Genomic DNA, 26,473 nt, shown 5'->3' with positions numbered 1-26,473 from the left:
GGGCCTTGATGGGTCGCCGTGACGACAGGGGTTGGAGCTGGCGCCGGCGCGCTACCAGCGGGAATTCTTTGGTATCTGTTCTGGTGCGTGCTGCTCCTTAGCAGTCACCGACTCGTTTTCTTCAGCGACCCAGAGTCTGTCCCCCAGCGCGGACTGGTGCGGGCTTCACGGCCCCAGTGGTAGCTAGGAGCCATGCCGGCGGTTTTGGGTTTTGAAGGCAGCGCCAACAAGATTGGCGTGGGAGTAGTACGGGATGGCGTGGTGCTGGCGAACCCGCGGCGGACTTACGTCACGCCTCCAGGCACAGGTACGGGAGTAGGGAACTTATAGTTTGCGGCGCACTTCTCCGCACAGCATCACCTGCAGTCTTCCTAAACATTAGTGAAGAAAGGTGTGGAGCGCATTGTCCCCTCATAGTTTTTGATCTGAGTCTCTGAGATTATGTGACAGTGTTATCACAAGGCTGATGGATAGAAGAGTTACAGGCACTTGAACCTGGATCTTCTGAGCTCGTTCAGCATCTTTTACGTGCTAATCGTCAGCTGGCTGTTGGCTACAAAAATAGATGTATAAGCTTGTTATGGAGCTGGACATGTAGACAGAACTTCACATTACAGTGTGATAAATAGTAGATGCAGTCAAAATACACTAGAAAAGACTCCCAGCCTAGGTGTAGACAGAACTGGCTGGCTTTGCAATATTCAGTAGTTGTTTTTGGACTTCTGTATTCTTGAAATGAGAATGGTAATACCTGCATCATTGGGTCTTGAGAATTAAAGAACCAGACACATTATCACTTTTAGTAAACGTTATTTGTAAATTATATTGTAACTTGTCTACCCTACCCGCAAACATCTGCTTATGTAGGAGAAGGCAACTGACTTGCATATACCTGAAAAGCCTCTGTGAGCAGGCGATGTTGTGACAGGTTACTCATTAGGAATGTACGTGTATGTTTAGCACTCACTCTTGGCATTTGGGCACCAAGAATGTGAAGATAAATAAAATAGCCAGTGATTTGAGATGCTCGTGGTTAAACTGGGAAAAGTACGGATAATTATAATGCTATAATTGTTATATGTTACGTGTAGTATGTTAAATTCAATGATGTGTTAAATTCATGCACACGATTTGTAGGGTCACAGAAGATCACCAGAAAGTATGAGATAGGTATCACTTGAATTGAGTCCTGAGTAGGAGTTGGGTATGAAGAAGGGCATTTCTGAGAGCTGTTTAGCCTAGCTGAACAGGCTGGAAAGACTATATCTGAAAACATAGAAGACAGGATGCTTGAGAAAAGGGAAAAGGACTCTTCCTACCCCACTAAAACATCTGTTTTGACTTCTACCTCCCTTTCTATAGAAAAACTCTGTGATCTCTGACTTGTGTCCATCTCTTAGGATTCCTTCCAGGTGCTACTGCCAGGCACCACCGAGCTGTTATCCTGGACCTGCTGCAGGAGGCACTAACAGAGGCTGGATTAACCTCCAAGGATATTGATTGCATTGCATACACCAAAGGTATGGCTGGGAGAGTGGGTGACAATGGAAGAATATACCTGGAGCCTGGCTAGGTCAAAACAGCCTGCAGCTCACCTCTGCTACCACCGCTAACACCACCCAACCTTCACATCCCCTGCTTCCCCCGGCTTTGTTTTTCCCAGTCTCTATAGGATTCTCACTCCCATTTCTGTGCCCGTAGGTCCTGGCATGGGTGCCCCACTGGTTTCTGTGGCTGTCGTAGCCCGTACTATGGCTCAGTTGTGGAATAAGCCATTGCTGGGCGTTAACCACTGCATAGCCCACATTGAGATGGGCCGCCTCATCACTGGAGCCACCAGCCCAACTGTGCTGTATGTCAGTGGAGGAAATACACAGGTATTTAACAGCACTTCACCGTTCCTTCTTTTTGTTTCCCCTCAGAGATTTTTCGTTATTTTTAATGACTGAAACAAAACAGGTCTAAAACCACAGCTTCTGGAAGAACCATTTGTTCTTGCTGGTCTTTCTTCAGACTTGACCTTGGCCTCTTGTTGGGCCGTGTGTTTAAGAGCAGGGTCTCTGAAGACATGCTTGCTGACAACAGTTTTTTCCAAGGGGATATCCACAGAGTACCTTGTGGGCATGAGGTGATTATAGTTATAAACTTTCACAAAAGACTTGATCTCTGACCTCCTGGCGATTTTCTTCTTGCCAGTGGTAGCCATCACTTTGCAGGGATAGCGAGATACCATCATCAGTGTTCTTCATGATGACCCACCAGGAGCAGCACCACCTTCCCAGGTTTCATGAACTTGTCCATTTTGACGGAAACCACTCAGGACTACGGCAGAAAAGCTCCACCATTCCTTCTTAATTTCTAAGGCACTGTACCAACAACTTTCATGTTCCACCTGAGTGGTGGGAACTGCAAGAGCAAAGCTGGGCTCATCTGAAACTAAAATATGATATACTAGAAAACCCACAACAGAGTTTGTGATATCGTATGTTTGGGCAGTATGATAGAACATTAGATGACCTTTATATATATGGCTGTAGAGATAAGGAATTTCCAATTTAGAGAAGGAAAGAATGGTAAGGATTGAAGTATTCAAAATAATGAAAGGATTTTCATTATTTTGAATCTCATTTTTCCTATGAATCTTAGCAGTTAAAACTAAGGGGCACTATCCCATTTGTATCTTTACAACAATTGCATGTTTTGTTTTAGTTACTGGTGATAAATATATAGAAGTTTTTACTCTAAGAGTATGAAAATATAAATAATTTAGAAAACATTTTATGAATGGCAGAAGGTATTTTAAACTTACAGGTGAAGCCAGAGTTGTTTGGGATACCTTATAAGATCTTTTTAGGTTGGGATTAGAGAACTCGAGCCTTCCTTTCCCACATAACACCTGATGGGATTATTGTCAGGAATGGTCATTGTCTCCAGCTTATGAAAGGGTTATGTTCTAAAACTTCATCTTGTGAAATAGTTATTAAAGATGAAGCACAGGGGCTTCCCTGGTGGCGCAGTGGTTGAAAGTCCCCCTGCTGATGCAGGGGACGCGGGTTCGTGCCCCGGTCTGGGAAGATCCCACATGCCGCGGAGCGGCTGGGCCCGTGAACCATGGCCGCTGAGCCTGCGCGTCCGGAGCCTGTGCTCCGCAACGGGAGAGGCCACAACAGTGAGAGGCCCGCGTACCGCAAAAAAAAAAAAAAAAAGATGAAGCACACATTCCCATGAAAATGATGTGGCAACTTTAATGGGTAGAGAGCAAGTAACTGGTTGAGGCCTGAAGGGTATCATACAAGGTCACGGACTTGAGGTGTGGAAAGTTTCAGTGGAAGCTTACAAGAGTTTATGGAGATGAGCAGCGATGGAATTTTCTGTTCTTTTCCTCCTCCCTTTTTTTTTTTTATTTTTGTTTATTTTTGCGGTACGCGGGCCTCTCACTGTTGGGGCCTCTCCCGTTGTGGAGCACAGGCTCCGGACGCGCAGGCTCGGCAACCATGGCTCACGGGCCCAGCCGCTCCGCGGCATGTGGGATCCTCCCGGACCGGGGCACGAACCCGTGTCCCCTGCATCGGAAGGCGGACTCTCAACCACTGCGCCACCAGGGAAGCCCTCCTCCTCCCTTTTGAAGCCTGCTTAGGTGTGAAAAACAGAAGATGATTGGGTAGGGAAGTGTAGATGACAGAAGTAGAAAGGCAGAATTTTTTCTTTCCTCTTTTGTTGCCAGCTTTTGACAGTAGAGTAAGAGCTACATCCAAATGGAAGAAAATCCCTAGCAGCACCAGAAAGGGAAAGGGACTTATGGGCCTTAGGAAGTACTCACTGTCAGCAGTGTGGAGCATATGTGTCAGTGGGTGATAAATACTCTCTGTGCTAGAAGCTGGTCACGTATGAAGAGTGGACATAAGTTGGTTGCCAGTGCTGAGTTGGATGGGCCATTAGTCTGACCCAGAATGGGGTTTTTGAGTTTGGGGTTTTTTTTGTTGTGTTTGCTGCACTGCGTGACTTGTGGATCTTAGTTCCCCAACCAGGGGTTGAACGAGCACCTTCAGCAGTGAAAGAGCAGAGTCCTAACCACTGGACCGCTAGGGAATTCCCTGGGATTTTTGAGTTTCTTTTAACTCTACCTTGGTGGTTTCTAAATACCACCACCCTTGTAGGATAACCTAGAAGAACTCTGGTTTCCTGCTTCCAAGAAGGAAAGCCTTCCCTAGTACACACTGTCTAGACTGCTTTTAAAGGAATATTAGGAAGCTCCAAGCAAGAAAAATGCATCCAAAGTGATAATTTGCTTCTCCCCTGACCTAGACTACCTTCTGTAGACTAGGAATCTCCTCTGGAAATCCTTGGGGTATATATAGACTTCTCAGATAAGCGCTATTAAAAAGTACCCATTGAGGGTTTGGGAAAGTAGTTTTTCCCATTGCTTATTGCTTTTTGGAAGCTCTAGTGACCATGTTGATCCTCTGCTGTGTTCTTCCCCAAAGCCAAATGCTCCTCTTTACAGACTTGAGGTTTCATGGACATCCTCATCACCCTTAGGTGATTGCATATTCAGAACATCGTTACCGCATCTTTGGGGAAACCATCGATATTGCTGTGGGTAATTGTCTGGATCGTTTTGCTCGAGTGCTGAAGGTAAGCCATTGAGGCTACAGAGAACATGAGATGTGAATGTATTTGGGGAGAGCCATGGAAAAGGAGGAGGAAAGTAGTAAATTAGCTTCTTAAGCTTCCTGGATACCTGACTTCATCCTCTTTTTCATTCTGCTAGATTTCCAATGACCCAAGTCCAGGCTACAACATTGAACAGATGGCAAAGCGGTAAGGGGAATAAGGTGGAAGGAGGCTGACTGGTGGGGCGCCAGGGATTTCCCTGTATATGTGTTAATGAGGTTTGGGAGGGCTTTGGAGGGTGAGCAGCCAGCTGACTACAGGCTTAAGTGCCTCATATACTCACTCCCACATAGAGGCAAGAAGCTAGTTGAGCTGCCATACACTGTAAAGGGGATGGACGTCTCATTCTCAGGGATCTTGTCTTTCATTGAGGTGAGTGTGGGAGAGGTGAGGAGATGGGCACTTCTCATGCTTTTTAATGAAGCACATGTGTTTTGCTCACCAGTGTATTTTCTACATATAGCATAGTACTGGCCCATGTTAGATGCTGAATAAATTCATTTAGCAAATATTTATTGAACATCTTTTGTGTGCCAGGTGCTGTTCAAGGCAATTGTGATACAAGGTGGAGCAAAACAAAAATCCCTGCCTACTTGGAGCTTGCATTTCATGCAGTGGGGGTGGGAGACAGAAAAAGAAACAAAAAAAAAAATTGGGGAAATAATAAAATAAAAAGGGTCAGATGGGGACAAGTGCTCTAGAGAAAAATTAACTGGGGTAGGGAATGGAGGGTGCCAGGGTAGATATTCATAATTACTGAGTCTTTTTTTTAAGATAATCACAGTATTTTCTTTCTTTCTTTTTTTCTTTTTTTAAAAATTTTTTTCCCATAATTATTGAATCTTGAAAGACTTCTGCTGGTTTTATAGCTCAGTGCCAGTGAAGGGCAAGGTTGTCGTATAGGATGTACTGGTAAATTGAATTGTGGTGAAACATGGTGATACTCCAAGTGCACTAATTTTTTGCTCATATGTCATCCCCAGACCACAATTCATTGTTTTGTATGTTTTCCCCTTTAACTATAGGATGTAACCCAGCGGATGCTGGCCACGGGCGAGTGTACTCCTGAGGATCTGTGTTTCTCCCTGCAGGTAATGGAGTGAAAAGCTGGGACAGAAACTTGAAGCTGGAGGAGCTTTTATACAGTAGACAGAACTAAGCTGGGATTGTCTTTGATGTTTTCACCTTGTTTGCCTTCCACAGGAAACTGTGTTTGCAATGCTGGTAGAGATCACAGAGCGAGCCATGGCACATTGTGGCTCCCAGGAGGCCCTCATCGTGGGAGGTGTGGGGTGTATGTATCACTGGACTGTGCTTCTCTTTCCTATTTTGGGGCATGTGTATCCTCCTCCTGATACTCTAAATCTCTAAGGGTTTGGGGAAATTACTCGTTTTATTTCTTGTCCAATGCTTCCCACTCCTTGCCCCTGGAATCCCTACTTCGTTTTCCTAAGTCAGTGCACATGAGGTGTACAGCCAGACTGTGGAGAAATGGCTAAAGGTAAGCTAACTGTACCCCTACCTCTTTGTAGGTAATATGAGGTTACAGGAAATGATGGAGACGATGTGCCAGGAGCGTGGAGCCCGGCTTTTTGCCACAGATGAGAGGTAAAGGCCCATTCCCTTTCTTTATTTCTTTTTTTTTCCCCTCCAATTACTATGATTTTCCATGCTTAGATCATGAATTTCATACCTCTTTTCCTTCCCAGATTCTGCATTGACAATGGAGCCATGATAGCCCAGGCTGGCTGGGAGATGTTTCGGGCTGGACACAGGACTCCTCTCAGTGAATCTGGGGTCACACAGAGGTGAGCAGCCCCTTGGAGGAGGTAAACAGGATTAAGTGGGAGGTAGGCAAAAATGTTCAGCAGGGAAGAGGATCCAGAATCGTGAGGGCAGAGAAGAATGGAAGGTGCTAAGGGGTAACTGTCCACCAAGTTTTTCCTATTTTTTTTACAGGTATCGGACAGATGAAGTAGAAGTGACCTGGAGGGACTGACAAGGTTAACAGAATCGGAGTAGATAGCGCCCTACGTGGAGACCAAGGGACCCTGGGCCTTAATCTTTATCCTGACATGAGAATCCTGGCAAGGCTGTGGATGCCCCTCTCCTATCATTTGAACCTCAAGATGACTCAGCATTAAAAACATTTTTGTTTTTATATGTTGATAATCAACTTGTGTTCAGGAAGGATACACAGTTGGCACTGGATAAATTCTTGTTGATGGGGTGATGGGTAAGAAGGCAAGGGGTCAGAGCGGCACCCTGGCAGACTATTGCAGGTTGCCTTGGGAGCTGCTGCTCTGGAGCTAAAATTGAGGGGAATCTCTTAGATATTCTAATCTCTTCTTAGTAATGCTATTATCATTGATACTATTTTAGCATCAGATCTTATGCTAATTGCTTTACATTTATCATCTCATTTAAATTCTTTGAAGTATAGGTACTCAGAATTTCCCTGAAAATAGCCTGAAGCCAGGTGTAATTTCATGCTAATTTATAACTCAAAAGTAAAACCATCCCTCTTCCAAACCCTTAGGCCTACAGACATTTCCATTGGCAGCTTGAGGGGGCGGGCCCCAGGTATACACATCTCTGAAATTAACAGCCAGTCATTAGCAAAAATCCCACGTATGCTCAACCTTTTCTCTGTATGTTCCCTTTTTATAGTCCTGCTCTGAGCCCTGATTTCTCCTGAGGACTCTGCTTCTTTTAGTAGTGGTGGTGGTTTCTCTCACACCCATTGTACCACTGGGCCTGGAGGCAGTACAGGTGTCCGCATTTTTTCTTATACTGTATATTTTTTAATATTTATTTATTTGGCTGTGCTGGGTCTTCGTTGCGGCATGCAGGATCTTTAGTTGTGGCATGCGAACTCTTAGTTGCGGCATGTGGGATCTAGTTCCCTGACGAGGAATCGAACCCCGGTCCCCTGCACTGGGAGCATGGAGTCTTAACCACTGGACCGCCAGGCGAGTCCCTTCCTCATACTATTTTTAAGACTATTCTCTCTCATCTCTAACATACCTCAGCTTTGAAACACAAGTCAGTACCTGTCATAAATCTTGGTGATTTAAATATCCGTGTAGATAATCTTTCTAACACTCTGGTCTCAGTTCTTTGCTCCTCCAGTGATCTTGTCCTCCACCCCCACTTCAGCTACTCATTCCCTTGGTCATATTCTAGACCTACCACTACTCCATATCTCAATCTCAAACATCCCACCCTCCCACCATTACTTCCTATCTTTCCAGTTTATTCCACATGCCTTCACTTCCCTCCTCCCACTAAATTCCAGTCATGAGCCCTTTGTTAAGGGCTTACCTCCCTTGCTTCTCTGGCTTTTGTCACACTCAACTCTTCACCAACTTTACTCCTAGATCCATGCAGCTGAAAGGGCTGGGAAGAAACAGGTTGCCTTGTCTTTAAATTCATTACCATAAAACTTGAGTGAGTCCTTTATGCTACTAGCAATATCCCCTGGGCCTTTTACTTGCCCTTCCTTTTTTTTGGCCATGCTGCATGGCTTGCGGGATTGGAGTCCTAACCACTCCGCCAGGGAATTCTCCACTTGCCCTTGCTTCTGATCTCTTAAATCTCCAACATCCCTCATTCTCAGTGTTACTTTGGTAGAAAATAGAAACAATCAGAAAAGGTTCACAAGCTCCTACCACTATACCTACATACCTTCCAGCATTTATACCTGTAAGCTCTGCTTTCTCTCTTGTTATTGTATACCAGGGATTCTCAACTGGGACTGAGTTTGCTCCCAGAGGACATTCGGTTGATCACAACCAAAAGGAGGTGGTGCTGCTGGGTAGAGGCCAGAGATGCTGCAAAATAGCCTACGATGCACAGAACAGCCCTCCACAACAGAACCGTCTGGGCTTAAATGTCATTGGCGTCAAGGTTGAGAGATGCTGCTCTAAACAAACTGTCCAGGCTCCTGTCCAGCCAGTCCCATCATTTGGCTTTCAAGGACATCTTTCAACAGTTCTCCCTCCTTTTCTGTAGCGTCAGTATTCCCCTTTCTCTCCTGGAATATCCTGTTGGCACACAAATATACTGTCATTTTTCTTACCTTACAAAGACATAAACCTCTCTTGACCCCATTTCCCCTTCCAGTTGCTTCCAATTTTCCTGGTCAATTTTTTAAAAACATTTTATTACTAAGTTTTTAAGTTGAATTATGTTGACTTACAATATTAGTTTCAGATGTACAGCATAGTGATTTAGTAAGTATTCTTATAGGTTATACTCCACTTAAAGTTATAAAATATTCACTGTATTTCTTGTGCTGTACAGTATATCCTTGTAGTTTGTTTATTCTGCTCTGTTTTATAGCAGAACATCTTAAAAGAGTCTTTTCCACTTCCCACCAATTCCCTATTCAGTCCACTGCAGCACGACTGTTCTCATCGTGGTCACCAAGGACTTGCACAAACCTAAATCTAATGGCATCTTCTGCTTTATCTTGCACAGGCTATCAGCAGCATTTGACACCCCCTCTTTGAAACATTGTCTTTACTTGGCCTTAGGACATGTTCTCTGGTTTGCCTCCTAGTTTACCAAGTACTCTTTCTTAGTCTGCTGGTTTCTCCTCATCTCCGTAGTGCTCTAGAGTTCAGTCTGGACTGCTTTTCTGTTTACATACATACCTGGAGTGATTTCAGCCAGTGTTACACATTAGAGCCATTTCAGTGTGGATGACTTCCCATATTTTTAGCTCCAATCAGGACTTCTGAATACCTAGCTGCTCTTGGCATCTCGACTCGGATGCTTAATAGGCATCTCAAATTTAACATATACGAAACTGAACTTACTTTCTCCCCAGCTTACTGCTGCAGTCTTTCCTATTTCAAGTAATGACAACTCAATCCTTCTAGTTGTTCATGTTAAAGTGTCTTGGTATTATCTTTGGCCCCTCTTTTTCATCTCCTCCAATTCATCAAATCACGTTGACTTTACCTTCAGAATACATCCAGAATCCAATTGGTCACTTCTCTGCTGCCACCCTAGCCCAAGCCAGAATTTTCTGCCTCCAAGATCAGGGGTCCCCAACCCCTGGGCCATGGACTGGTACCGGTCTGTCAGCGGCCTATTAGGAACCGGGCTGCACAGCAGGAGGTGAGCAGTGGCGGGAGGGCGGGGTGGGCGAGTGAGGGAGCGAAGCTTCATCTGCTGCTCCACCCCCCCCCACACCCCCACCCCCACCCCCTGCCCCCATCGCTCGGGTTACCACCTGAACCATCGCTTGCATTACAGGCTGGAAAAATTGTCTTCCACGAAACTGGTCCCTGATGCCAAAATGGTGGGGACTGCTGTCCAAAATTATTGCCGTAGCTGGTCTACCTGCTTCCACCATTTCCCCCTTACAGTCAATTCTCAACACAGCAGCCAGAGTGAATAGTGTTAACACGGAAGCCAGATTATGTCACTCTTCTCAAAACCCTCTGTGTTTTCCTACCTCAGAATAAAACCCAGAGCCCCTTAAAGGCCTGTAAAAGCCTCCATAACTTGCCCCACCCTTCCTCAAGTAATGCTTTGACGTCACTTCCTGCTACTTATCTCCTTGTTCACTCTGCTCCAGCAACATTGGCCTTTTGTTCTTCCTTAAACACTGAAGGTGTGCTGCCCCTCAAGGCCTTTAGACTTGTTGCTCCCTCTGCCTGGGAAGCTCTTTCTGGAGATATAGTCTTTAAGTCTGCTCAACTTTTTTTCATGAGGGCTTTCTGACAACCCTACTTAAAATTGTACTCCTCTAGCGCTTTCTAGCCTACTCCCCTGTTTTATTTCTCTTCGTAGCACTCAGCACCTTGTAATCTAATAGTTGTTTTTATTATGTTCATTGTTTATCTCTTGTTGGAATATAAACTCCCTGAGGGGAGGTGTAGCTTGTTTTATTCATTGGCATATCATCTCCCAGTACTTAAAAAAGGTCTGGCACATAGTGGACATTCAGTTAGTATTTGCTGAATGAATATATAAGCTGATGAGGAACTAAACCAAAGAAATAATCAAAGGACTATAAGGTAAGACTTGAGCTAAAAGATTTTAAAAATTAGGATTACATAAGCTTGGGAAAAGAGGAAGTTTCTGATTACTTACTAAGTAGAAAGTGATGATAAATACTTTTTTTTTCATTTACAAAGGATAGACACATAAATGGGTTGAAATGCATTAAGGCGTGGAGGTTTAAAGTAGAAACTTCGAGATGGAAGATAGAAGATAAATTCTTGTTGAATATATTTGAGAACAGGAATAATCTGTTTTTCTAGGCTTCGGGAGTTTTCAAGTATGTTATTACACAGCCTCAGGTATTTATTTGTAAGTTTTTATTAATGTTATGGGGTGGAATGGATTGTGGAGGAAGGACCTTCTTTGGCACTGCAGCCGCAGTTCGTATTGCGTAGTCGGGGAGTTCTCTCCCTAGGAAGCCTTGGGCTGTTGTAAAATCCTTGTGTGTCCAAAGCTTTGGGCTACCCAAGGGTGGACTCAAAAAAGTTTGTGGAGCCGAGAGATTAAAATCTTGGCTCCTTGAGTCCTAAATTATGGACTCCTCTTCCTAGCTGTCTTTCCTCCTGAGTCTCACTGACAGTATAGGGTGAGTGTGTGCTGCTGATTTCAACAAATGAAGGCGATGGGGGATGTCAGGCCCCTAGACAGCATCTCCAGCCAGGTCATGTATAGGGCCCCAGGGCAGGCTGACTGAGGGATCACAGGTAGGCTCCTGTTATGTACGAAATGGAACCTGTTCCTCAGCTTCTCTAGCCATTGGACTAGTCCTACCCCTGAGCTCTATGCCCCTGCAGTTTGAAATCTTCCCAGATTCATGACTGTGAGGGCAGCCGTAGGACTTCATGAAGGCATGAATATTGCCATACGACTTTATGAAGGCACATGTGCCACTCTGACTGCATGGTTAGGAAAAGTGAGCAGGGACGAGGTGAGCGCCATTGTCAGTTTGTACTCTGGGACGACTGCGCCCACTTTAACAGCCCTGTTCCTGTATAACTACCTGCTTTTGGTTTGTCTTCAGGTCCTGCTCAGGGATGTAGCCTGAGGGAGCAGGAGTGTTGAGAGAGGTAGATGCCAAGTTCTCCTTTGGTGGTGGCTTCTGCACCTGCTGTAAGACCACCAAGTCTTCAAAAGCCTTTTGGCTACAGAGAAAGGAAACCCCAGATACAGAAGGTAACAGAAAGTATGTCATCCTCTGAAATTTCTGTCCTTGGGGATTTAGGGATAATAGGGCTTCTTCACTCTTTAGTTTTTCTGTTTTGCTGCCCAGCTGGCATTTCTTTCAAACTGGTAACCATAAACCTGTTCAGATGTAGGTAGACATTAGCCACTGTCTCCCCACAGCCAGCACCACCCCTGCCACAGAAACTCCTCTTCCATCAGATTTCGGCTCCTCCTACATGAATCCACTTAAGTCATTACTGTTTTTTGAGCATCTACTCTATGTCGGGCAGTGGGCTTTATCTCTCTAACCTTCCCCTCTGGTTCACTCACCTGGTAGTAATCAGAGAGCCCATAGAGGCAAGACCCTGGCTCTCAACATCTGCCGAAGTACTAGCCATACTGGCACTCTGACCCTAGGCAGCTCCCACTCTGCACACCCAGGTCGGTCCTATGTCCTAAAACATCTCAAATCATACAGGAGCCTGGAAATGAGATTTAGGACACAAACACTCCTTCATGGGAAGAGAACCCCAACCCAAAGCAGTAGGACTGTCTAGGTACCACCAGTGCCAAAGCGGGTAATGGAAGTGTGTGTGCGTGGGGTTGGGGGGGACAACCAAATCTGATAATCAAAGGGCACTATACAATTCATTAATGAAACGAGGGATGGAGAGAACTGGTGAAGGAGGGGATGGGGGCCTACCTGCATATAAGCTACTTTTAATGTAATTGATGAATGCCTCTGGCTCATTTCATCACCTAGCCCCTCAGAGAAGCGGAAACCAGGGTTCCAGGTCATTCTGCACTGAAGGCAGGAGTGGAGGGCCTTACCAACTGTGGCAGAGATGCCCAGGTAGGAAAGTATGGTCCACGTGATGGCAAGGATGGTTCCTTTGGGGGACAGCTGCAGCAGGGTCCTGGGAACAGAAGTTGAACCATCAGTGGAGAGGGAAGAGGGGTGATAGAGTGCTCCAAGCCTGGACATCTGTGTCACCTTGAGGTCCCTAGAGATACTGGTCCTGGTGAGTACCCCAGTGGCTGAGGAGAAGAAGATGGAAAACATACCAAGGAAACTGCCCTCTGGACCGTGCCCACCACTGCGGGACAATATTATGGAAGAAAATGCTTTCTACAGAAAGGAACAGAGAGAAAAGATGAGGTTTTGAGGAGCACCTCCTGCCTTCCTCTGTTCAGCCCAAATTATTACCCCTCTACCCAGTTTAGTGTCAGTGACTTAGGTTAGGCTGGGAAGCATAAGGGATTTTTGGCCCAGGGACTTAACAGGGCTCTGAGTGGTCTGATGGCCAACTTGTGATTGACATACAGAATCAGAAGTTGAGGGTTCTTTTCTGAGGAGGACAGATTTCTCAGTCAGTTTCCCACTGTCTCACCTTGGTACCCAAAGAAGCCAGTGGCTTGTTGGCTGGGGTTTGTGGGGAGGAAGTCCCCAGCAGGTAGTTGGTAAGAGAAAGGAAGATCAGGAAGAAGAAGAAAATCTGGGCCTGTAATACCTTGGGTGACGCCACCCCCCTCCACAGAGAGAGGGAGAAAGAGGGAGGGAAGAAGGGACAGAGACAGAGAGGTGAGTGGAAGGGAGGTAGTTCTCCTCCTCACTTTCCTTGTCTCATCTTCACTCTTCTCTCCAGTCCTCTCGTTCTGTTTCCTACCAACCTCCTCCCATAAAGGAATGTGGCTAAATGGGTGTCCTTTTCCTTCTTGCCTCAAACTACAAAGCATCCCTTCCCATGCCAGAGGGGTGAATATCAACGTTGTAAATACTGGGAGCAAGAAGCAGGGCATTTCTCATCTGGTAGTCATGTCTAGTGCTCATCCCAACAGATCCTCAGAAGGAGTCCTCCTTACTTTCCCCTTCAAAAACTGGCATGTGGAGTCTCTCCCAGCAGAACCGGCTAGCTTCAGGTCTGGGTCCCTGGAAATCTGCTTTGTCAACTACCCACGCACACAATCCCACATCTCCCCACATTCCGCCCCTTCCTGATCTGTCCAGCTCTCACTGCCATCCCCTTAGTCTTTTCACCCCCAGCTCAATTCCCCCTCGCCTGCCTTGGACTCCCACTCCACGCCTGCCAGTGCCAACGCCTACAAGGATAGTCATGGTCACCAGGCCCACCACCCGAAACTCATTTTCAAGATCCATGTTTGGTAGCTGCACCCCATGCTCCTGGAAGGGCAGAACACAGAGGTAGGGGGTCACAGAGATTTTTTTTTTTTTTTGCGGTACGTGGGCCTCTCACTGTTGTGGCCTCTCCCATTGCGGAGCATAGGCTCCGGACGCGCAGGCTCAGCGGCCATGGCTCATGGGCCCAGCCTCTCCGTGGCATGTGGGATCTTCCCGGACCGGGGCACGAACCCGTGTCCCCTGCATCGGCAGGCGGACTCTCAACCACTGCACCACCAGGGAAGCCCAGTCACAGAGATTTTTAATTGGTACATCTGATTCTTAAAATGACTTGCCCAGGCTGGAGCCACGAAAATGCAAGCTGGGTGGTCAGCTGACTTGAGAAAAGGATGCATGAAGGAAGGGAATGGGCATCACCCGGAACAGGTCCAAAAGGGTCTGTGTGAAGCCCACTGTATGCACAGCCACAGCTACTGCCTAGGAGAAAGCAAATATGATTCCAGTGGAACTGCCAAGCTCCAGACCCAGGCTGTGCAAGACAAGGAAGTAGGTACCACCTGAGAGGAGAGGAAAGAAGAGTCAATCGGTCTCACCAACTCCCAACAGGACCGGGGGCCCTAAGAGGTCATGGAGTCACAACAGACTCACCAGCCTTGACTTTGCCATTGGTGGAGATGGCTGAGATAGACAGGCTGTTGATAGTAGTGACTGAAGCCGAGAGCAAGGTAACGAGCAATCTGAGCCCTGGAGTGGGATGGGAATGGGGCTCCTTTAATTCACTGAGGCCGAGTCCCAAATCCCTTCCTACTGTCTAGCAGAGTGCTGAGCCCACACCTATGCCAGCCTGAGCAGTGATCCAAGGCAGCTGCAGGTAGAGGATGATGCCCCTGATCATCAGGGAGGGAGGAGTCACGGTCACCCTCAGCCCTTTCCTCTCACCCTCGGAGGGACCCTTGAGACTGTCCTCTGGAGCGAAGTTCTCTTTCCCTGCTTCCATCCCGAACCTTTGGGAACCCTAAGCACCAATCCGTTACCATGACTCCCATGACCCAGATAAAGCCAATGGGGCCTTGCCAGGCCTGGCCCCCGAATTCTCCACATCATTTTTGGGGAGTATGGCTCCACATGGGGCTCCTAAGCAGAGGTGGAAGTAATACTGTCCCCTGGCTGAGATGCCAAGACCCTGCCCCAATCAGCAGGTCAGCAACAAGAAGGACGGCCAACAGACCTGGAGGTGCTATGGGGGGAGGTCAGCCATAACACATTTAATGGAGGGTGGACGATTGCACAGAAGAGCAGGTTTCATCCAACCTTCGGGGATTCGCTGTGGGGTATGGGTCCTGCCATGGTGGAGCCGAGCAGAGCCTCCAGAGACACATGGCTGTGGTGGAGCTGTCCCAGGACCATGGGGTTGGCAGAGAACGCAGATCAGGGTCCAGTGTCCTTGTCCTTGTTGGCAGAGGGAGGGCAGAGGCTGACCTGGGGTTTGTCTCTGCCAGATAGCGGTTCCTCCTCTTCCTGGTGGGGGCCCAAGGTGTTGGCCACCTTGTCTTGCAAAGGGGAGGCCATAAGAAGATCCACACAGAGGCTGGTCACTATTGCCCATTTCACAAGCCAGGACAACCATGGGCTGCCTCTCTGTTTACCCATTTGGAGGAGTGCAGCCCGAGGGTTGGGTTTGGCTCTCTCACCACCAACTCCACGTTGGCACAGGGAGGAAACCCCTCGCTACGGGTGGGTCACCCGTGGTCGGTAGCCCTGACCCATGCCCCTTCAACTCCCACACTCCTCTGCCCTTGTTGGACCAGATGGATGGGTTATATTTGAGTTTCACGTCAGGATTGTTCGCTCCAGGGTCCCAGCTTTATCATGCACAGAAAAATCAACAAAGGCCAGGACTGACCCCAAACACACGCTTCACTCTTTCTCCCCACTTTCCTGCAGGTGTGCAGAGTCCAGACTTTCTTCACGCACCCCCTCCAGCCCAGTCCAGTGAAGGAAGCCTTTCTGGCCTGGCTCACTCCACCAGATCCCCACATCCTACTTGGCTTCTGAATTTGCCTCGCTCAGCACCAGGGCATGACCTACAAGTGGAAGGGGAGAGGAGGTCATATCAGGTCAGGCCCAGGGGATTGGGTGTCAGAGTTTGGGCACCTGGAGACCAGTCCCCAGCCTGCCAGCACTGCCTATAATTAGCTGGGTTCGGTCAGGGACGGGGCCCCGGGGGCGCGTTCCCTCTGCCACACTGTCAGGAGTAGAGCAGGCTCAAGTGAGAGGGCAAGCAGAACGCTGGTGTCTTAGGAGGGTGACTACTGGCATGGGGGCAAGACGGGCAGGGTACAGTTCCGGGTACTGGATGTTTACACATAGATCTTGCGTGCTTTGCTGCACCTGGGGAACCGCAGAGTCGCGTGGTGTGGCCTACACGCTCGAGCCCTGGGATGGGGGGAGGGGGTTGAAGTAGGAAGAGGGACTGACATGTCGCCGGACTGAAGGCAGGGCTTCCTCTGGCCTCTGTGGGCCCAGCTCTTACCCTCTCTTCTCTTTCCTCTGCTTACCTGCAGCAATCCAGTGAGCTTGGGCCATGAGCGTCTCGGACTCGGCACATCGTCCCTCAGACCCTGAACAAGTCTCTCTTCCAGTCCAGAAGGACGGCCTTGGCCTCCCTTTGCCCACCAGGAGAACCCCCTCCTGGCCTCCGTCCCCAGACCAGGATCCTGGTTTGCCTCCCTTTCCTCTGGAAGAGCCTGGCCCCAGGCCCATGGCCCCGGGGAGCCTTCCCTCTCCAGCCTTGTCCCTAGAGAAAGAAGAGGAGGAGGAAGAGGATGAGGACGGAGAAGACGCAGAGGAACCCGAGGAGCTGCACAGCGAGGCGCATCCCAGCCAGTTTTTCGCGGAGGCACAGCGGCTGCGAGAGCAGAGGTTGTTGCTGGATGAAGACGTGTCAGTCGGGGGGCGAGTATACGGGGTGCATCGGGTGATCTTGGCTGCAGTCAGCAGCCTCTTCAGAGGCAGGTTGCTGGGCAGCAGAGGTCTGCAATGCCCCCTCAGCCTGGATGTAACCCCCGGGGCCTGGGAGGCCGTGCTGACCTTTGCCTATGAGGGGGTGCTGGGACCCGCCCCACGGGAGGATGTGCTGGTCGCGGCTGAAGCCCTGGGCGCACCCCGGGTGAAGGCTGCGGCCCAGTGGGGACGCGAGGGGGCTGGAAGCACCCGGGAAGATGAAAAGCAGCCCAGCCAGGCAGAGGAACTGAGAGAGAACCTGCGCACCATGGAGCTCCTGTACCAAGAAGGCATCGGGTGTGACCTGGAGCTGGAGGCAGACGGCTGCCGGCTGCGGGGTGAGGGTCTGTGGGGCATTACATTAATGCAGGCGCATATGCCACCTGAAATGGTGTGTGCAAGCAGCGGGTGGTTCGGTCCCTACCATAGTGGTTTTGATCCCTGCTGCGGTCAGAATTTCCCCAGGGTGACCTTTGGCACCTCTCCTGACCCACTGAGAATGGAGCATGCGCAGTTGAGTTGTTTTCTTAAGAGCACTGACAGATTTATGCTGTGGCTTTCCCTGTGCCCAGAAACAAGAAATTTACAGTCAGCTGGCTGGAGCTAAGGGTATATAGTCCATGCCAGTAGAACAAGCAGGAGGTGATTGACTCAAACAAAGATTAACCAAAGGCCCTTCTTGGCATCTTCTATTTAGGACACAGGAAAAGCCAGAGGAACACAGTGGAAAAATTCAGTGTGTCCTTTCCCCTAAGTGAGCTTGACACCATGGCAGACGTGGACCCCACAGCTAGTGAGCAAGGTCTGGTACTGTTTGGCCAGAATCTTAAGGCTACCAGTTCATGGCACTTTGAAGTTAACTCTGCTCATCACCAGGAAAGCTGAAGAGGGTTGAATAAGTTGAGATTTATTCAGATTCTACTAACATTTAGTGAGGTACTGGGTACCAGGAATTTCTTTTACACATGCCATCTCTTTTCATCTCACTGAAAACTAGTGAGTTAGATATCATTATCCCTGGGTGCAGATAAAGAATATTAAATTCAGAGATGTTAACAGGTGAAAACCAGGATACAGGCCCACCTCCACTAACCCAGTCTGCTGTCACTAGGTCATGCATTGCCTCCTATGCAGTCAAGTCAAAGACACATAGCACCTGGCAAATGGAGTCAGAGTGCAGACACATAAAAGTTTAACATTAAAAGGGATTTGTTTAGATATTATCTAGTTCAGCTCTTACACTTTATTGATAAGGAAATCAGTCTTTAAGACAAGTCCAAAGTCACATAGCTACTGCTCATTGGAGGAATGACTGGCACCCAAAGTGCTTCTGGGACTCCCCAAAGGAAAAGGATCCTTGGGCTGCTCTAACAAAAATACCACAGACTGGGTGGTTTAACAATAGAAATTTATTTGTCATGGCTCTGGAGGCTGCATCAGGGTGTCAGCAAGGTCAGGTTCTGGTTAGGGCCCTCTTTCTGGTTTGTAGATGACCACCTTCTCACTGTATCTTCACGCAGCAGAGAGAGAGGGAGATCATCTCTCTCATGTCTCCTCTCATAAGGGCACTAATCCCATTCATGAGGGTTTCTACTCTCATACATAATTACCTCCCAAAGGCCCCACCTACAGATACTATCACGTTGGAGATCAGGGCTTCAACATATGAATTTGGTGGGGGCGGGGAACACAAACACTCAGTCCATAACAGACTTCTAAAGTGTTTGTTATCATTTCCAATAGCACTAGATGCAGGGGGAATTTAAAATTTCATAGTTATAAAATTCTCACGAGGGTTTGGAATTTAAACATCCTTGTATTCAATATCACTGCTTTCACTTCCTTTAAGAAACATTCCAACTTAGTGGTGGAAACCTGTCACTTAAAATTCTAAGGAATAATGATGAGTGAGAAGGGGCACAAAATACAAGTGGTTGTGAATCCTTTGTCAGTGGCTCTGAGCTATAGTCTGATTGATGGTATGGAAGATGAGATGGCTTACCTGCTTTACGGAATGCAGATTTTCTCAGGCAATATGGAAGCTGTCACTAATGTGACAGCTTGGGAAGCACCAAGCTACTACCTACTGCTCAAAAAGACAGTGGAAAGCCACGCCGATATCACCTGCCCTTTGAGAGAAGTGAACATGCTGCAACTGATCAAAGCAGCCTGAGGTTCATCAGGCTCACTGGGAGCTTGGGTCTGTGTGACCTGCCTGAGAGGACTTCTAGAAGCATTTCCCCTCTTTTTTTTAAAATAATTAATCAATTAATTTATGTTTGGCTGTGTTGGGTCTTCGTTGCTGTGCGCAGGCTTTCTCTAGTTGCAGCGGGTGGGGCTACTCTTTGTTGCGGTGCGGGGGCTTCTCATTGCGGTGGCTTCTCGTGTTGTGGAGCACGGGCTCTAGGTGCACGGGCTTCAGTAGTTGTGGCATGCGGGCTCAGTAGTTGTGGTGAATGGGCTTAGTTGCTCCGTGGCATATGGGATCTTCCTGGACCAGGGATCGAACCCATGTCTCCTGCATTGGCAGGTGGATTATTAACTACTGTGCCACCAGGGAAGTCCTCCTCTCTTTTCTGTTATGAAGCATTTCAAACATAGCAAAGAAAAGAGAATATTAAGATGAACACTCAAACACCCATCACCCAGGCTTAACAATTAACATTTTACTATATTTGTTTCATTTCTTTATTTATTTTTTGCTGAAGTTTAAAGTAAATCTCAGACATTTCACTCACAAATACTTGGGTATGTGTCTCTCTAAAAGAGGACATTTTCTCATGTAACCACAATTTATCATATCTAACAAAATTAACAATGATTTCTTAATATCGCATAGTCCACATTGAAATTTTCCCACTTGTCCAAAAATGTGTCTTTTAGAGCTGCTCTGTTCAACCCAGGAGCCAATCAAGGTTTGCACTGAACTCAGATATATGTCTCTTAAGCTTCCTTTACTCTCGTACAGTCCTCTCTCCCTTTTTTATGACTTATTGAAGAAACAAGATTAGTTGTCCTATAGAGTGCTCCATGTTCTAGATTTGTAAGCATTTTCCCTCATGGTTTTGTTTAACTCATTCTTTCAGCCTCTCAATTTCCTATAAACTTGAATTTAGATCTGAAGGTTTGATTAGATTTCGGTTAAATATTTTGGTAAGGATACTCCATACTTGATGCCAACTGCCTCAAATTGAGTTACATTAGGGAGCATATAAGGTCTAGTTATTTTATTTTATTTTTTTTGCGGTACGCGGGCCCCTCACCGCTGTGGCCTCTCCCGCTGCGGAGCACAGGCTCCGGACGCGCAGGCCCAGCGGCCATGGCCCACGGGCCCAGCCGCTCCGCGGCATGCAGGATCCTCCCGGACCAGGGCACAAACCCGTGTCCCCTGCATTAGCAGGCGGACTCTCAACCACTGCGCCACCAGGGAAGCCCAGGTCTAGTTATTTAATAGCATTTTTGAATAGGATATTTTCAGAGTCACAAGGGCCATGCAGATAAGCAGGGAACTGATACACAAGTATGCTCACTGCAGCCTGACATCAGTTACAGTGATCTGCCCAGACAGCCCCTGCATGGAGATAGAAAATGAATCACTGCCTTTCACTAGGACTCAGTTTCCATATCTTAAAAGGAGCAATTGAAGCAGGTGATTTTGAAGGCTTCCCGTTTACAAGCACTAAATCTTGGGTAAGAGGAGATGGCAGTTAGATGAGTGTGGCTCACAACCATTCCTGAGTGTGGTACCACTTTCTGAGTAAAATCTGACTAGCAGAATGGCTGACGTCAGTGGCTCTTATAATTGTAAAGAACTTTATTCTGTGCACAATATAGAAAGACCTACATAAGTTGCACACCGGTCTTTGCAGTTTATCTTGTACCCCCTCTTAGCAAATGTTCTCTGTAGCATCTTCACTTGATTGCTCAAGACCCTTTCTCTAATTGGCCTGCATCAGGAAGACTAAAGCAATGTTTTTCAAAGTGTCTTCAGGCCACTAACATGAGAATCATGCAGGGTGCTTGAATATGTGAAAACACAAATTCCTAGGGTCTCCGTCTAGAGCTACTGAATCAGAATCTCTGGAGGTGGGTCCATGAAACCTTCACTGTAACAAGCACCCCACGTGGTTCTGGTGCATATACCGCAGTTTGGCCTGTGGTCTTGGGTGGTTGGCCCAAAGTTGGGGCTGTGAAGACAGGGGAGTGCCTTGCAGTTTGCAACACTCTGGGTCCCCCTCTGCTTCTCCCTCTTGCAGTGCACCGAGCAGCCCTCGCCTGTGGCAGTGAGTTCTTTGGGGCCATGCTCCTGAGCGGGATGAGGGAATCCCAGGGCACAGAGGTGTCTCTGCATACCATCTCTGCCCAGGACCTGCGGCTCCTTGTCTCCTTTGCCTACTCTGGGGTTGTGCGGGCAAGGTGGCCAGGACTGCTGAGAGCCACCCAGGCTGCTCTGCGGTACCAGAGCTCTTCCTGCCTGGCTCTGTGCCAGAGAGCCTTGGCACAAGGCCTCAACCCTGCCCGTTGCCTGGCCCTGATCCCCATGGCTGAAGCCCCTGGGCTGGAGAGGCTCTGGAGCAAAGCCCGTCACTACCTCCTCACCCACCTGCCTGCTGTGGCTTTGTGCTCCACTTTCCCATCTTTACCGGTCGCCTGCCTGGCTGAGCTCCTGGACAGCGATGAGCTACACTTGCAGGAGGAGTTCGAGGCCTTTGTGGCTGCACTGCGTTGGCTAGCTGCCAACCCGGACACCCAGGAGTCAGAGGCCAAGGCCCTGCTTCGATGCGTCCGCTTTGGCCGTATGTCCACCAGGGAGCTGCGGAGGGTAAGAGCGGCCAGGCTGCCTCCACCCTTGAGCCCGGACCTACTGCGTCAGCTGATGGTGGAGGCTGAGGTTCCAGGACAAGAGAGGCGGAGGGAGCCTGACCAGGCACTAGTAGTGATTGGCGGGGACGGGCTCAGATCAGACATGGCCACGAGACAGCCGTCCCGAGGAGTGTGGTGGGCCCGGGCCTTTCGCTGCGGCGTAGGACTGGTTCGAACTGTGGAGTGGGGACGGCTGCCTGCCCTGCCTGCCCCCGGGCGCTTTCGGCACGGGGCTGCGAGCCTAGCAGGAAGTGAGCTCTACGTGTGTGGCGGACAGGATTTCTACGGCCACTCTAACACCCTGGCTTCGACTCTCAGGTATGGCCCCCTGAGAGCGGCCGGTCCCAAGGTGGGCAGCTGCGGGAGGTTGGCAGCCCAGCCAACCGCAGACTCCCAGGGTCACTCTTCCCATCTCTTGTCCCACTGTGTCCAGGTGGGACCCCAGGCAAGAGGACTGGGAGGAGATGGCACCTTTGTGCCAGGCTCGGAGCTTTTTCCCCCTGGTGGTGCTGGATGGACTGCTTTATGCCCTGGGTGGACGAGACAGTGGTGTTGCCCTCAGCTCTGTGGAGACTTATAGCCCCAAGCTCAATATCTGGAGGTGAGCAGGGAAGGGGGTGTTTCAGGCATCAGGGAGAGGCTAGGAGTCTTGGAAGAGGAGAACAGAAGATGACTGTTGCCTGATCACGTGCCCTGTTCTCCCACAGGCCGGCACCTGCTCTTCCAGCACCACGCTTTGCCCACGCAGCTGCTGTTTTGGAGGGCCAGCTGTACGTGAGCGGCGGCTGCAGTGGGACTGGCCAGTACCTGGCCTCGTTGCTGCACTATGACCCCAAACTTGAGAAGCCGGGGACACTTCTGAGCCCTATGGGGGTACCTCGGGCTGGCCACGTCATGGCTGCTCTGGGTGGGCGGCTGTATGTAGCGGGTGGGCTAGGTGAGACTGGGGACCTGCTGAGCTTCGAGGCCTATGAACCAAGGACCGATAGCTGGACTCACCTGAGCCCCCTGCCCTCGCCCCACGTCGGGGCTGCAGGCGCTGTGCTGCAGGGGGAGCTACTGGTGCTGGGGGGCTACAGCCACCGTACTTATGCCCCCTCCCACCTTATCCACGCCTTCTGTCCTGGCCTGGGCCGATGGCTGTGCCTGGGAACTCTGCCGAGGCCTCGGGCTGAGATGCCTGCCTGCATCCTGACACTGCCCACCGTGCAGCAAATAGCTTTGGTTCCCACACGACACCAAACTAAACCTGCCGGGTGAAGGGGGAGTGGCGGTGGATGGCGTGAGGAAGGGATAAGAAACATTTTGAGAGGATAGAAATGATGGGGGCAGGGATAAAGAGAAGGCTTTATTCATGCTCATGTTTCATTCTAGCACAGTGCTTTACAACTCACACAGCTTTTGTATGTATGATCTGCATTGAGGAAAAGGTGGTTCTGGAATTCCTAGGGAAAGAGCGTTGGGGAAGGAGAGGCAGCTGAATACCTAGGTAAGGAGAGGAGACCCAGGGGCAACTGTACAAGGTTTAGATTCTTGGTGGGGAAAGTGCATCTGGCTGGGCAGACAGTCAAGAAGCGTCAATGGCCAAGGTGTAGGGGCCATGAGAGGTCAGTTGGGAAAATGATATTCTGATCAATGGACGAAGGAGAAAAACGTGGAGAGGCCATCCGTGAAAGAGCTGAGGAGTGTGGGGGAAGGACTGCGATTGCTGCTTCTCTTTACTCTCCAATCCCTGGGACACCCAAACCCTCCTGAAAAGGTTCTTTCTCGGGTAAACTTGTAGACCCAGTCTAGCGTTTCCTCAGCCATACAGCACAGGCTGCCCCTAAGAGCCTCTTGGTTTTCAATCTGAGGAGGATGCTCCTGTCTGGACCCGGCACAGCACAGGGGCCCGAGATGCCAGGGCGACGAGGTGGGAGTGCTGCAGGCGGGGAAGATGAAGACGGGAAGGAGGGAGGCGCCCATGGCGGCAAAGGGATGAAACAGGATTTGAGGGCATGGGGTGGGAGAAGTCAGGAGCTTGGCTGGCTTCTTTCCTTCCCTTTGGGGTGAATCGAGGGATCAGGAGAGAAAACAGTACAGTGTGGTGTGGGTCCTAAGTTGTGAGAGGAAGTGGCAGAGAGAAGAGTAAAAGGCAGAGGAGGCCCAGAAAAGTGGTTCCTTTGTCCCTTTCTTCCAGAGTTTTTTGAATCCATTTCCCTTTTTCTTGGCCAGGGAAAGTTGAGTCAGATGTTTCCTCTCTCTCTTCCTCCACCCTGCTTTTCCTTCCCTTTTTTTTTGCTCTCTTCTATCTTTTCTCCTTTCTCCCTCACAGTTATTAATTATCTCCTGTGTGCCGGGTACGATGTGGGGCACTAAGGATCCCAAGGTCAGGGAGCTCCCGACCAGCACACAGACTTGTAAGCAAATACAAGTTTGACAGTGGACTTAGAGGTATGGACACTTGCCTCATGCCTCTCCCGAGAGCCGCGTACCTCACGTGCCTCGTAGTTGAAGGTATGAGAGCCCAGAGGATGGAGGAGGGAACTCTGTCCAGGGAAGACTTCTGTTAGGAAGGCATCATCAGATGGGTGTAGATTGAACTGGGTCTTGAAGGCTTCCTGGAAACTCACCTTCAGAGAAGGAGGGAGGCATTCCAGTCAGAGGAAAGAAGCAAATGGGGCATGTGGTGCCCTGTGTCTCCATAGCAAAGCGGAAGTCAGTATTCCAGGGATTCTTCAGAGAATTCTGCTGCTGTGCCAGCCTACTCTCTTCCCTGGAGCCTTCCTGAAGACAGTGGCTTTCACCTAATTGTATGGTCTCTTCCTCCACAACTCCCCTACGTCTTTCCTGTCTGGTATTTCCACTTCTGACCCCTGAACTTAAGGCAAAGAAGGGCCACTTCTTTGTGCAGGTCAGTTTTCTCTTACCCTTGCTAATTTAGATTCTCATGCTGCTAAGGGTGAGGTGAGGGGGCCTCCCTCGCATCTTTCTTCATCCCGGCCAGGAGAGACTTGACATGTTTTTGTTTATTGTTTTGAGATTTCATTATTTTATTAAGGTTTCCTTCTATATCTCTGTTTAGGAACGTAGCTGAAAATGAGGAGGGGTAAGTAGGCTATATAAGAGAACAGAGAAGAAAGATTGAAGAAGACAGGGAAGAAGGAAATCGGAAACACTGAGAAACTACGAGGATTGAGTCTTTAGGGTGAACTTCTGTGAGCATGCTCTGTGATTTGTATGCAAAGACAGGCTTAAATAAAGGTTTCACCATGACTGAATCATTCTTGTCTGAGTTTCTCTATTGTAAGAAACATTCAATATCCCTTGTAATTTGGCTTCTGTCTCCACCACACTACTGAAACCATCCTCCTTCATTGTCACCATGACCTACTTCTCACCAAATCAAACAATCTAAGGCCATTCTCATTTTTCTTCATCTTTCTGCAGGAATTGGCTGGCTTGAAAATTGGCCTAAACATTTCTCCTTCCCTGGCTCCAGAGATAGCACACTCTCCTACTCTTCTTACTTCTCCAATCCAAAGAGGTGGCAGAAAGTCAAATCATAGTGTCCAAGAGGGGCCGGTGCCATCCCAGGCAGAGCTGACAGCCAAAGGGCCCGAACTATGTAGATGGGGGAGTTAGCTGCAAAAGGCTCTAGCTTTCATTACTTAGGTTTTTTTGTTTGTTTTTTGTTTTTGGCTGCACCCCACGGCATGCGAAACCCGTGCCCCCTGCAGGGGAAGCACAGAGTCTTAACCACTGGACCACGAGGGAAGTCCATTTGTGAAATTGTGGTTAGAATGAGAAGAGAGGAGGAGGTTTCTGATGTGAAGCAGGACACTGATCTTGCTCTTGGACCACTCTTCAGTGAGAGGGGCCTGATACAGGCAAGGCAACAAGCTGGGGCCCTGGGCAAGTGCACTGAGATTCAGGGTAGTATTTCGACCCCAGAAAGGAAATAGAGTAAGGATCAGGAATTGGGACAGAAATCATTCCTACGGAGCAGGCAATCATGGCAATCCAGGGATTAGGCTACAGTGTGGTGAGTTCCTAGAGATGCAGGATTCTTATCTCTGGTAAATCAGATAATGAACTAAGGTGTTGTATGTACTCCCCTACTACCTGCCCCCACTCTTCCTTCAACTCTTCCTTTGTGGGTGAAGGTGGAATTTACACACCTGCGCTCATCTTTTCCAGGTCAACTCAGGAACTGGATAGAACTGGGGGTGTAGGTCCAATACCAATAAGTGTGTTGGACTATATGAGTCTCCTATGCCTAATTCTGGGTTGCCCATGTGCTTCTCTTACTTTGCTTCATGATCCTCTTCAGAAAGCTCACCTCTCCTCTATCCCAAGCCTTAATGACTCAACTGGGTTCTAGTCGTATTATTATTATGTTTTTTTTAGCAGCCCTCACCTCTACTTGGATTTACCACTGTCATCGGTTCAGACTCATCATGCTTTGTTGGCACTATCATTTTTCCTTTTTCCTAGACACAAAACTTTGTAATCATCTTGAGCTTGCTCTCCTCTTATCTTTTTCTTCACTCAACTCATCATGTAATTTTGTTTTTTTTTTGTGGTACACAGGCCTCTCACTGTTGTGGCCTCTCCCGTTGCGGAGCACAG

General features: G+C 48.6%; 2 protein-coding genes across 5 annotated transcripts; both read left to right on the top strand.

The window, feature by feature from the left end:
• Positions 1–30: 30 nt before the first annotated feature.
• Positions 31–6,837, top strand: OSGEP (O-sialoglycoprotein endopeptidase). The gene is made up of 11 exons (XM_030844257.2): positions 31–307; positions 1,401–1,520; positions 1,702–1,877; positions 4,540–4,635; positions 4,772–4,821; positions 4,968–5,046; positions 5,700–5,765; positions 5,878–5,968; positions 6,207–6,282; positions 6,384–6,482; positions 6,634–6,837. The coding sequence occupies exons 1-11, from the start codon at positions 193–195 to the stop codon at positions 6,671–6,673; spliced, it is 1,008 nt and encodes a 335-aa protein (XP_030700117.1). The 5' UTR covers positions 31–192; the 3' UTR covers positions 6,674–6,837.
• A 139-nt stretch (positions 6,838–6,976) lies between these two features.
• Positions 6,977–25,107, top strand: KLHL33 (kelch like family member 33). 4 transcript variants are annotated; one of them, XM_060294533.1, is made up of 8 exons: positions 6,977–9,801; positions 11,714–11,865; positions 12,620–12,709; positions 15,941–16,113; positions 16,561–17,337; positions 21,256–22,180; positions 22,296–22,463; positions 22,570–25,107. In XM_060294533.1, the coding sequence occupies exons 5-8, from the start codon at positions 16,581–16,583 to the stop codon at positions 23,120–23,122; spliced, it is 2,403 nt and encodes an 800-aa protein (XP_060150516.1). In that variant the 5' UTR covers positions 6,977–9,801; positions 11,714–11,865; positions 12,620–12,709; positions 15,941–16,113; positions 16,561–16,580; the 3' UTR covers positions 23,123–25,107. The 4 variants fall into 4 exon arrangements, with proteins under 4 accessions (XP_060150516.1, XP_060150514.1, XP_060150515.1 ...); XM_060294531.1 differs by lacking the exon at positions 6,977–9,801 and having other exon boundaries at positions 9,900–11,865; XM_060294532.1 differs by lacking the exon at positions 6,977–9,801 and having other exon boundaries at positions 9,900–11,875.
• The last annotated feature ends 1,366 nt before the right edge of the window (positions 25,108–26,473 follow it).

This window comes from Globicephala melas, chromosome 2 (assembly GCF_963455315.2).
Source record: "Globicephala melas chromosome 2, mGloMel1.2, whole genome shotgun sequence".
NCBI classification, from domain to species: Eukaryota; Metazoa; Chordata; class Mammalia; order Artiodactyla; family Delphinidae; genus Globicephala; species Globicephala melas.
The sequence above is the reverse complement of the archived record's forward strand: the minus strand, read 5'-3'. Positions and strand labels throughout refer to the sequence as shown.